Source organism: Xenopus laevis, chromosome 2S (assembly GCF_017654675.1).
Source record: "Xenopus laevis strain J_2021 chromosome 2S, Xenopus_laevis_v10.1, whole genome shotgun sequence".
Classification (NCBI taxonomy): Eukaryota; Metazoa; Chordata; class Amphibia; order Anura; family Pipidae; genus Xenopus; species Xenopus laevis.
This window is the reverse complement of record NC_054374.1, coordinates 166406839-166419692: the sequence shown is the minus strand read 5'-3', so window position 1 is coordinate 166419692 and position 12854 is coordinate 166406839. Positions and strand designations below refer to the sequence as shown.

Here is a 12854-nt window from a genome sequence, read left to right as displayed (position 1 = left end):
TTATTTGTACCCTGGGTACCCCTGGAACTATAGCAGGGTGACACCCCAATGTTTCTATATATCTGTAACCTCGTTATGAGCTAACGGGGCCCAGTCTGAAGGTCAGTTAGGGGGAGATTTGGGGTGAGTGATTATTTGTACCCTGGGTACCCCTGGAACTATAGCAGGGTGACACCCCGATGTTTCTATATATCTGTAACCTCGTTATGAGCTAAGGGGGCCCAGTCTGAAGGTCAGTTAGGGGGAGATTTGGGGTGAGTGCTTATTTGTACCCTGGGTACCCCTGGAACTATAGCAGGGTGACACCCCAATGTTTCTATATATCTGTAACCTTGTTATGAGCTAAGGGGGCCCAGTCTGAAGGTCAGTTAGGGGGAGATTTGGGGTGAGTGCTTATTTGTACCCTGGGTACCCCTGGAACTATAGCAGGGTGACACCCCAATGTTTCTATATATCTGTAACCTTGTTATGAGCTAAGGGGGCCCAGTCTGAAGGTCAGTTAGGGGGAGATTTGGGGTGAGTGTTTATTTGTGCCCTGGGTACCCCTGGAATTATAGCAGGGTGACACCCCAATGTTTCTATATATCTGTAACCTTGTTATGAGCTAAGGGAGCCCAGTCTGAAGGTCAGTTAGGGGGAGATTTGGGGTGAGAGTGTTAGGAAGTAGAAGACTTTACTAAGTTTGTGGTCACAAGTAAGTGAATTAGTGTATATGTTATGTCCAGGGTTGATCCTGAGTCTTCAGGTGGCAGTAGCCTCGATGCCTAAGAGGCGGCTGCCAGTTCTCATTTTGCCCCATGGAAGGAGCGTCCCTGGCCATGTCCCTTATACGTTGGGGAGCTTTTCCTTCACTGGTTTCGGTATCACATGTGACACATACAAAACGAGTATTTGGGTTTGACACAACATTGTTGATCTATACCAGGAGTTCCTCATATGTTTTGCCTTCATTGATTCAGTTATACCGAGTGACAGTTCAAATCGGAGTGATGGGCGGGGCCTGTAATGAACAATTTATATGTGGGGTTCCCCGTTGGTGTGTTTTACTGATTGTCTGATCAGAAGGGATGATGGGTAGATGGGTAGGTCATTTATATAAGATGTTATTGATATTCAGATGTGGGGAGCTCCTCATGTGACCTACTTACAACCCAATCCACTTACCCATCATTTTAATCAAAGCAACACGAATGTCCTCATTTCATAAATCTCATATTGTAAGGCGCTCTGGAAGACCGGCACATTCCCTTACCTTTGCACATGCGCAATGATATAATATAATATACGTAATGTGCTGTGTAGATGGCGGCGGTGCTGACGTAACGCTTGGCATCAAATTTGAATTTAAAAGCGAATCTCTGACAGTATTTATTGCTCAAGCTTGTCTTCAGCTCCCCCGAACTTTCTAAAGCTTTATTTGACTATCCTTTCTGGTTTTTGGCCCTTGCCTGTTGTTTTGATTATGAATCTTGTCACCAGCCTTTGAATCTTTGCCAAAAACTACGAATCTTCCCGCCAGCCTTTGAACAGTTCCGACTCGTACACTTCACTTGTGAATAAAATACCTGCCTTTTTCCGCTGCAGAAAGTCCCCAAAAGGGGGTCGGTGAATTCTGGGGAAAGTGGGGCTCTCTTGTTCACTTAGAAGTTGTTCTGGGCAGTACACAGGCTTCTCCGCATACAGGTTGTAACACTTATAGGACCAAAGTTTGCTCCTTTTGCGGGCACTTGAACCATAGAAGCAGGGCAGCCATCGGGGGGGACAGTTGTAGGGGGCCCCGAGCGTAAGGGGGGGCCAGGCCACGCCACACTTACTTGATTAGCCAGGCCCCCGCATCTTTCTAAGAGCTGCTGACTTCGGGAAGGCATGGACGTTTAAGGGGCCCTGGCCACAAATTTTGTGGGGGGGGGCCTGGCAACCAATTTTGGCCACCATTTTTTTTTTCTCATGTGGGGTCCTAGCCACCAATATTTTTTAATGGGGGGACCCTGGCCACAAATGTTTTTTTATGGGGGGGCCCTGACCACCAATATCGTTTTATTTTTTATTAACATGTGGGAACCCTAGCCACCAATATCTTTTTTGTTTTTTTACTGTGTGGTGGGGGGGCGGACCTGTAGGTGGGGCTTGCGGTGGGTGCAGCCCAGGGGGCCCAGGAAATTTTGTCGTATGGGGCCCTGCGATTTCTGATGGCGGTCCTGCATAGAAGTATGAAAACCTCTACTCATTTATCTAGAAAACCAGTAGAGACCAGTAATATATAATCCCAATTGTAACATTACAATTATAATAGGGTGTTTTTTTAGGTTTAAAAAGCAAACGTTTCCCCTTATAGCAGTGCTCAATCCTTTAGGATTTTGATTTTTAAAACAATGTAAAACATGGTGATTTCCGTTATCTTTTTTTGTGTTAATTTCTAACAAAATGCCCAATTATGCCATAAATGAATATGCTCCTTATTGGCTCATATACACGACACAGATAGTGTGACCAGTTGTACCAAACCATTAAATACATTTCCATTAAGGGTCACAAATCCTTAGAGACAATGGGGCAAATTCACTAAAGGACGAAGCGCTTAACGCTAGCGTTAATTCGCTAGCGTAGCGCATTTTCGTTAATGCGCCGATTCACTAACGGACGCTGGCGTAAATTCGCTAGTGTTACTTCGCACCCTTACGCCTGGCGAATTTGCACAACGGACGTAACTACGCAAATTCACTGACACGCGCATTTTTTTGAACTCTACCTTTTACGCCAGACTTCCTTCGCCACCTCAGACCAGGCGAAGTGCAATAGAGAGTAGATAGGGATTGCTTCAAAAAAAGTTCACATTTTTTCAAAGTCCCAAAAAACGCTGGCGTTTTTTCTATATTATGGGTGATAGGCTGAAAAAGATCGAAATTTTTTTAGGGCTCCCCTCCTTCCCCCCTACATTTCCTAACTCATGGCAACTTAACTATACAGGGGGCTCATGTGTAGGGCAAAATAAAAATTTTATTTGATGTTTTGAAGGTTTCTCAGGCTTGTGTAGTGCTGATACGTATTCCTCCATTGTAACTTCAATTTGGCGCCGTATGCAAATTAACCATCGATAGAGTAACTTCGCTTTTCTTGGCGAATTAACACTAGCGCAACTTCGCAACTTTTCGTTTCCCTGAGCGCAACTTCGGATTTTAGTGAATTTGCGTAGCGCTGGCGAAAATTCACCTGGAGAAGTGCGGCGAAGCGGACGCTGGCGCAACTATGAATCTTTGTGAATTTGCCCCAATGTCTTTCCCCGTTGATAACCTCGTTCAATTGTCTTGACAAATTTACAAACCGAGATCTGGCAAGTTTTGGGCAAAATCAAAGACACACATTCCAGGTTGTGTTAACTTGAGAAATAAAATGTATTGTCCAAGTAGAAACAGCGACACTGCGTTTAATCTGAACACAAACACACGGACATATCAAGGAACAAACTTAAAATGATTTGCACAAGTCATGTTAAAATACTAAATATACATCTTACTCGTCGGCAGAAAAAAAAGGAAATGGAGTCATGAAATGTTCGTTATATAAAGGTAAATATTTACAGAGTAATCATCGCAGTTACATTTCAAAGCAGCTCATGGCGTGAGAAATGGCAACACTTTTTAAAAAAATACAAATTACTCGACTGGGGCCGATAAATATTTCTCTGAAAAATGTTTAATTGTGATGTAAAAAGGTTGCAACGTGTTCATAGTCTCAGTTCTAATTTTCCTTTGTAAGACTCTTGTGCTCAACTAGTAGTATCCCTCCTATAAATTGAATAGTAAAAAAAACATTTTTTGAAATTTATAAAGGCAAACTCCACCAAATAATACTGGTCTAACAAAGCTCTACAACCAGGAGAGACAAGCCATCTATGGCATATTTCTAACTAGAAAAGCAAATTTATTTCCTTTATATTATACCTCTGCCAAAAAATAAAATTACTTTTCACTGCCAAATTAAAAAAAGATATAGGAATTTAAGGGGCCCATTTACTTTGAATTTTCGAGTGATTTTTTTGGCTACTTCGACCTTCCACTTCGACTTTGAATCGAACGATTCGAACTAAAAATCGTTCGAATATTCGATAATCGAAGTACTGTCTCTTTAAAAAAAACTTTGACCCCCTACTTCGCCACCTAAAACCTACCAAGGTGCAATGTTAGCCTATGGGGAAGGTCCACATAGGCTTTTTAATGTTTTTTTGGTCGAAGAAAAATCGTTCGAACGATGGATTAAAATTTGCGGTAAATCCTTCGACTTCGATATTCGAAGTCGAAGTCGAAGGATTTACATTCGGCAGTCGAATATTGAGGATAAATTAACCCTCGATATTCGACACTATGTAAATCTGCCCCTAAAGGATAAGTAAACCTTTAAAATAAGTGAATGTAAAATTGATGAGGGGGCTATTCTAAGCACTTTTGCAATGTACATTCATTGTTTATTTATTTTTTATTCCAAGATATTAAGGGATACATGTACTGTTAATATGAATGAATTTTGTTACAACAGCGCCACCTGCTGGTCAGTTTCCCACCAGTCTGACCAGCAAGTAGTCAAGGAAGTTGTCAGGAGAAAGAAAGAGGCTGATGTTCTTCTGCTTAGGAATAAAATTAGAAACCTTTCTCACATCTTTCCTAAGCAGAAGAACATCAGCCTCTTTCTTTCTCCTGACAACTTCCTTGACTACTTGCTGGTCAGACTGGTGGGAAACTGACCAGCAGGTGGCGCTGTTGTAACAAAATTCATTCATATTAACAGCACATGTATCCCTTAATATCTTGGAATTAAACAAAATAAATAATGAGTGTAAATGACAAAAGTGCTTAGAATAACCCCCTCATCAGTTTTACAATCACTGATTTTAAAGGTTTACTTATCCTTTAAGAACTATAGGAATAACTGGCCTTATCAATAATTCTGTATTACTGTTTGGAAAATAGTCTCTCTCATCTGGGCTTTGTTTTGCCCCAGGGCAATATGATCACTTTGTATAAATATATATATATATATATATATGAGAGGTGTAATACTATAACCTCACGTTCTTTTCTCAAACGTCATCCTAAGGTGTAAAAAGATTGTGTTACAGCGAGAGTAGTGAATCCTCTTTCTGAAATTCTCATACTGGAAGGTCTTCAGAAAGGGTGGAATATAATTTTAGCAACCGATACATAAAAGCCGACGGATAGTTTTACTCTTGGGACAATGGTGATCCAGGAACTGGTTTCATTGGAAGGTTTTGTTTTTTGGAGGCCGCATGAGATGAGGTTTTTTTTCGCCTTCCTCTGAATCAGCTACAACATAAGTAGGACTGACTTTCAACGTAACTATGAATTGGCTGATTTCTTCCTTGAACCTCCTACAAAATGATATCGCCTACTTAACAATATAAATGTCTTGTGTCAACTTTTACCCTTAATTTTCCTAAAATCTGTTGCAACATCAAATCCATGTGATCAATTAATATATAGGTACAAGATGAGGAACTAAGAACAATAGCCATTTCATGAGTTGACGAATGGTATACATAATTTGCTTCTCTTGGGGTAGTTAATAGATGAGTAACCCCCAAGAACAATTTCTTCAAATATTGGATAAAATACCTTAAAAATAAATGTGACTTTTAGTTATTTAATAAAAGAACATATTTGCCATATTAACAGGGTTCAGATAATACTAATATGAGTTGGCAATATGGCAGTAAGGGAGATGAGATTAAGGGGCAAATTCACTAAGCGCTGAAGCGCCGAACGCTAGCGTCAATTCGCTAGCGTTGGGCATTTTCGTTACTTCACAAATTCACTAATGAACGCTGGCGTAGACTCGCTAGTGTTACTTCGCACCCTTACGCCTGGCGAATTTTTGATACGGACGTAACTACACAAATTCACTAACGCGCGCAGTGTACTGAACGCTACCTTTTACGCTAGACTTCCTTCGCCACCTCAGACCAGGCGAAGCGCAATAGAGTAGATAGGGATTGCTTCAAAAAAAGTTAAAATTTTTTCTAAGTCCCAAAAAACGCTGGCATGTTTTCTATATTATGGGTGATAGGCTGAAAAAGATCGAAAAAATTTTTGGGGCTCCCCTCCTTCCCCCCTACATTTCCTGACTCATGGCAACTTAACTATACAGTGGGCACATGTGTAGGGCAAAATAAACATTTTATTTGATGTTTTGAAGGTTTCCCAGGCATTTGTAGTGATTCGCTTAGCGAATCAACGCTAGAGCAACTTCGCAACCTTACGCTACCCCTGTGCGCAACTTCGGATTTTAGTGAATTTGCGGAGCGCTAGCGAAACTACGCCTGGCGAAGTGCGGCACAGTTGCGCCTGGCGCAACTACAAATCTTAGTGAATTTGCCCCTAATACTGATGGATAAAGTTCGGATGGAGGGCAAAATGAGACATTATCATGTGACAGGCACATTGAAGAGTAATGGATACCACACAATGAGGCGTATCTATCTCTAGCAAGAGACTAGTAATTTAGATATCTTCCTTCCATTTATGTCATAGACTATTATCCTTCATGGTCTATGTGGAAAGCCTCCAACCGTTGTACCAAAGGTCTGTCAAGAAATATTTTTGTTTAGAAAATGCAACTTTTTTTGTTTTTAAAATTCAGAAACCGTTAAAGCTACAGAATCGCCTCTGAGCTAGCTGTTCTGTTACAAACATTGGCATGTGATACTACCGGAGTTATACAAAATGCATAAAAGACTTGATTAATACAAAAGTGCTACGAGAACTCCGTTGCGTAACTTGTTGCACGAACCATGATTGCACTCTTCAATTCTCACGTTTCATTTAAGATAGTGGAGCTGGAACTCAAGATAGGTAGCAAGATGCAGAGTGACAATGATGGAACAGCACTAAGATAATAATGGCTGCCAGAATCAGTAGGCTCGGAACGAAGACGCCTAATCCACGAGTTAAAACACAGTGAAAGGTATAACTTGACCCCAGTTTATCTGTCGTTCATTAGAGGAGAATTCGTTCCTTCCTCTTCTTCCTCTTTGTCTTCTTTCATTCCTTTCAGTCTCTGCCGGGCAAAGTCTTCAAAGACAATGTCGTCATCACTGGGTGAGGGAGGAGGGGGAAAAAAAGACAAAACAAAGAGTTTCAGGTTTTAAAGCATCTCATTGTTGTTCTACTGAAAGTTTGTTGTTACTTCTACTAATCTTCAGCTGTTTCACTTTCACTCTGTTGGGCTGGTGGTGTAGGAAGGTCTACAATGACTCTAGATATTTCTGGTTATTCTCACACCTTTCTTTGACTTAATTCATTTTTATATTTATCATTTTTATATTTGCTGATTTCACGTTTCACATATATTCATGTTTCAAAGTGATTATATAATCCTAATGTCTCAATTGTACCCTAACCTTTACTTTGTAAACTCTAATCTCTAGGTCCTTCTAACCCAGTGATCCCCAACCAGTAGCTCGTGAGCAACATGTTGCTCTCCGACCCCTTGGATGTTGCTCTCAGGGTCCTCAAAGCAGGTGCTTATTTTTGAATTCCAGGCTTGGAAGCACATTTTTATTTGTATAAAAAATAAGTATAGTGCCAAGTAGAGCCTCCTGTAGGCTGCCAGTCCACATAGGGGCTACCAAATAGCCAATCACAGCCCTTATTTGGCACCCCAAGGGACTTTTTCAAGCTTGCGTTGCTCTCCAACTCTTTTTACATTTGAATGTGGCTCACGGGTAAAAAAGGTTGGGGACCTCTGTTCTAACCCTATTGTATCTGTAATCCTTGTTTGTTATCCACCATTTATTCCCTGTTAGCTATAACTGCAGTAAAGCACTGCGTATCTTGACAGCGCTATATAAATAAATGATGATGATATTTCTTGTTGTTTTATTCATGGCAATTCAAATGGAAAGACTAAAATCACTCCAAATCTCTTGGAGGACTGAAGCCAGTGTTCAGACCAGTCAGCAAGAGACAGGTCGAAAGGGGCTCTGTAAATGGGAAAAGAGCAGGGTAGAATGAAAATAAGTCTTGCAAATGTAAACAGAGTTCAGTGAAGTCATACAGGCAAGGGTTTTATGGCACAATAGTAGCTAAATAAATGGTGTCTACTGTTCTGCAGCAGTGCCCTCCCATCTTGACATATCCATAGGATGAATGCCTCTAGAAAAAGGGCATCTGTATTTTTAAGCAGTCGGTAGTTTTTTATTGAGTTGTTGTGTATCTACAAATCACTTTTAGCCCTTATATATGTTCTTAAAGGGATCCTGTCATCGGAAAACATGTTTTTTTTCAAAATGCATCAGTTATTAGTGTTACTCCAGCAGAATTCTTGAAATCTGACATGGGGCTAGACATTTTGTCAATTTCCCAGCTGCCACTGGTCATGTGACTTGTGCCTGCACTTTAGGAGAGAATTGCTTTCTGGCAGGCTGCTGTTTTTCCTTCTCAATGTAACTGAATGTGTCTCAGTGGGACCTGGATTTTACTATTGAGTGTTGTTCTTATATCTACCAGGCAGCTGTTATCTTGTGTTAGAGAGCTGCTATCTGGTTACCTTACCATTGTTCTGTTGTTTGGCTGCTGGGGGGGGGGGGGAAAGGGAGGGGGTGATATCACTCCAACTTGCAGTACAGCAGTAAAGAGTGACTGAAGTTTACCAGAGCACAAGTCACATGACTTGGGGCAGCTGGGAAATTGACAATATGTCTAGCCCCATGTCAGATTTCAAAATTGAATATAAAAAAATCTGTTTGCTCTTTTGAGAAATGGATTTCAGTGTAGAATTCTGCTGGAGCAGCACTATTAACTGATTCATTTTGAAACAGTATCCCTTTAAAGGACTCTTTAATTTAATAATAAAACTCTAGATTCTAAAGAATTTATGGCTTTCATCTTTAATTGTAGATGGATGGATGCACACATCTCTCCCTTTTTGTGAACATGGGCTTTATTTGAACCTTAGTTGACATGAAATGAGCCACAAATAAAAACCTGCTTTCCAAATGAAGTCCATCTGCACATATAAGGGGTCACCATCAGAACACTATGGGGCTTCCTGGTGAACTGACTGACCAGCCCAGAAGATGATGGCTTCAGATGGCTTCAGATGGCTTCTTATGTGGCCAAATTGTATTTTACAATACATATGTCCAAAAAATTGAGCACACATTTAGCCAAGTTTTATTGATGAATGCCACAACTGCCTTTTGCATTCTTTCTTTACTTTGGGGTGTCACAAAACAAATGTACATTGCATATATATACAAACAAACAAGAGTCTTACTTTGATTTTCCTTTTATGCATGCAAAACAGTTTGGAAGCCATGCAGAGAAGACAGAGATGTTAGTGCATGCGTTATAATCATCCATGCAAGAGTGGCGCAAAGGCAAGAAGCAGCATTAGTACAAGGCACACGGTGTAATAACAGACACGTTTCAGCTTACTTTGTATCAAACTCTATGAGATTTGTATCTATAGGGGCTTCATTATCTGGAACTGAAAGAAAATTCAGGAACATTTAGGAGCCTTTAAATAGCAAACAATATAAACATATGATGGTTGTTTGGGCTTAAAACTGGAGCACCACCAGTTGACTACAATTTCCACCTGCCAATAAGGCCAATGGCATTTGGAACCCATGAATAAATATATTTATCTATATGTATCTGCATCTGTTCATGTCTATCTATCTATATCAAGTAGATAACTCTAGTGGAACAGACACTGCAACTTCTGGTGGACCCAGTAAAGGACCCCAAACATATCACGTTTTATTTCACTTTATACTTATGGATTTTGGGCAGAGAAGGTGTTTGTGACTTGTCATGTGGAGTAAACCGTGGGAGCGCTCAGACATTCATGAGATTTCCTTTGGATGAAGCTTGAAATTGGCAAGATGTTTTGAAATCCTTTGAATTTGGTTGTGCTAAATCTCTTTGGTTACCCTGCATTCAGTAACAGTCAGGCACATGAAGCAAATTACTGTTATAATAAGGGGAAATGTGGGTCACTTAACAATCCAATGCTCAGGGTTTGTCACACAAATTAGGATTCCGTTTCGGATTTCGACAAATCAGTTAAAAAATAAATTGTTTTTGGTTGACTCAAACAGTCCTGGTCCTGGATTTATTTTAATAAAAGAAAATCTATCGCTTTTGACGGTGCCAAGGGAGCATGGACTTCAGCATAATACTGCCACATATTTGTCTGGGAGTTCAGGCAGCACAGAAAGACACACTCTTTCTTCATGGAACAGCTGCCTATCTGGAGAAGGATGGGTCCCAGTCTCCGTGTTGGCATTATGGAGAATGTGGAGACTATGAAGAATAAAGAAATTCTTTTCGGCCTGTATGTGGGCCTTGAATGGTTTTGAGTTGGCTATAGGGTTCATATGCATTATTTCCCTTACCTTCTCTGTGCAGAGGCTCCTCCTTGGGCTTTGGGTGCATCAGGGTAAAGGGCAGCTCGACGGCCACATCACTGAAATATACCATAAAACACATATTAGATAAAACCAACATGGTCCCAGGAGCCATGCAGTCACCCAGCAAGGAAGATGCACTTAACTCCCCATAGTCCCTCATGCTTTGGTGCCACCCTTTCTGTTACAATACAATAGTGCAGTTGTCCCAACCTTTAACCATGTATTATATAGGAGTGTGCAATGTGCCTTAGCCAATGTTCTCTCTACAGATAAGAGATCAACAACCAGATCTTAATATATAATAACTACAGGAAACTGCTAAGCACCCTTAGGTTGATGCCTAATTTAAAGTGAACTTCCTACAATTGCTTAGATACCGCCTCAATCACCTATGGACAAATCTACAGTATGCAGTTAAATGCCATTCATAAAGTTGTATACATGGCACATGTGGGTGATGTCCTTCCTAAGAACCCCTCTGCAGTTGGCGTGTGCAACAGTGATAAGACTTTCCACAAAGATGGAAGAAGTAAATAGGCCAACAAGTCCAGGTTGTCTTGGTTCCTTCAACCCAAGTCATACCAATATGTCCATTTTAAGATGCCAAAGTTGTGTTTCCTGTTTCTCTTTTTTATTGACCAATGCGGTCTGGCAAAATACAGATGCAGCCACTTTGGTTTGTCTGTTTGACACAGAATAACTAAACACAGATATCCCATTTATCTCATTTAACACAGAAAACTGTGTCACAACATCCCATCTAATTAAAGCATTCACCATTGTGAACAATGGTGCTTTGGTATGCTAATGAAAAGGTTAAATGCATTAAATGAGTTAAGATGACTTTAGATAACCCAGTTTCTTCAATTAACCATGAGTCATGACGCATTTAACTCACAAATCCAAGTGGCTTCATCTGTAGTTACCCTTCATCTTCTACTAGTTCTATTGCTCATGGGGATCACATCTGTCAGTATCCCTTTGAATGCTAAATATTTTGCATAATTTCTCATGGAACAGGTCCTTAGAAATACATGAATACTCATCCTGTTTGCTAAATACTTCCATAACTGCCAGTCAAGAAAGAGAATAAACAAATTGACCCATTGATCAAAAGTGGTGAGAATATGTTGGAGTGCTTGGAGCCATGTGGTCACTTGGGTGTTAGATGCCACCAGTAGAACTGAGCTCTAACCCTCATAGGGTAGTTTGGACCCTAGCAACCAGATGGCTGAATTTGCAAACTAGAGAGCTGCTAAAAGCTAAATAACTCAATAACCGCAAAAAAGGCCAATTATAATATCACTCTCTGGGGTAAATTTATCAAAGAGAGAAGTTCCGCCACTACACTGAAATTCCGCAGCTCACAATTCATTTCTATGGGATTTTGAAAGGCATATTTATCAATGGGTGAAAGTGAAAGTTCACCCTTTGATAAATATGCCTTTAAAAATCCCATAGAAATGAATGGAAAGTGGCGGAATTTCACTGTAGTGGCGGAACTTCACTATTAACTTCACTCTTTGATAAATATACCCCTCTACATCATACTAAAAGTTAATTTAAAGGTGAACAGCCCTTTAAGGGGTGGCGGGTTAGGCAGGCTGCAAAGTTCTGATGCCCCTATTTGATCAGGATTAAAACATAGAGCTTAAAAAAATGTTTAAAAATGGTGCAAACATTTCCATCACAGACCCGCAACTGATACTGTCACATAAAGGAACACAATTATTGATCCACAATATAATAATTACAAGACAAAGAGTAAAGATGCCACGTTCTCCGGTGAGAAGTAAGTGAAGCAGACACGGGATGCAGAGCATGCAACACAGATGTACAAGACGCAGAAATTATAAAGACCGGCAGTATGGCAGCACCAATGCATGAACTGGAATCGCACAACATTCTCCCTCGCTCCCCAAACACAGCACAAGCTGCTGCTACTTCTACAGAGCCAACCATTCATACTGTGTTCCATGAAGGCCAAGTAAATATAGATATTTGTAGTTCAATTGTTGACCCCTGTAATCTTTATTATACGTCTGGCAGAGGGTGAGGCTCGGTGAGAACCATTGTATCAGGGGAGATAGAGAGAATTCAGAGCCAAGATGGCAGTGGGTGTAAGACTGCAGCCTTCCAGCACTGGGTTCCTTAGTTCAATTCACATTTGGGTTATGAAATAAGGTTAGGGACTGGGACATTAATTCAGATAGAGTAGAGACTGATATGAACTATCTCTGGCTGATATGTGTTGGCACCATGTAATCAAACTCTAGTCTCTTTATGGGGCGCAAAGATTTGTGCCTTGCTTTGTATGCAGGGCTGCTGGTGTTTAGCAACTCTGTTTACAGAGGGAGTGGTAGGTTAGTGGCATCCCGTGGAACATCCAATAGATTTGTGTTTATTCAGACATAGAAGATAGGGA

General features: G+C 40.6%; 1 protein-coding gene across 5 annotated transcripts in view; it reads right to left on the bottom strand.

Annotated features, from left to right (window-relative positions):
• Positions 1 to 6637: 6637 nt before the first annotated feature.
• arrb1.S (arrestin beta 1 S homeolog) overlaps positions 6638 to 12854 on the bottom strand; it is an 88474-nt gene continuing 82257 nt past the window's right edge. For 4 of the 5 annotated variants that reach the window (XM_041583195.1, NM_001094402.1, XM_041583192.1 and 1 more), the window contains 3 exon segments: positions 10415 to 10485; positions 9450 to 9501; positions 6638 to 7105 (listed from right to left, as the gene is read on the bottom strand). In XM_041583195.1, coding sequence (XP_041439129.1) covers positions 6994 to 7105; positions 9450 to 9501; positions 10415 to 10485 — 235 coding nt within the window. In that variant the 3' untranslated portion in view covers positions 6638 to 6993. 5 annotated transcript variants of the gene reach the window in all.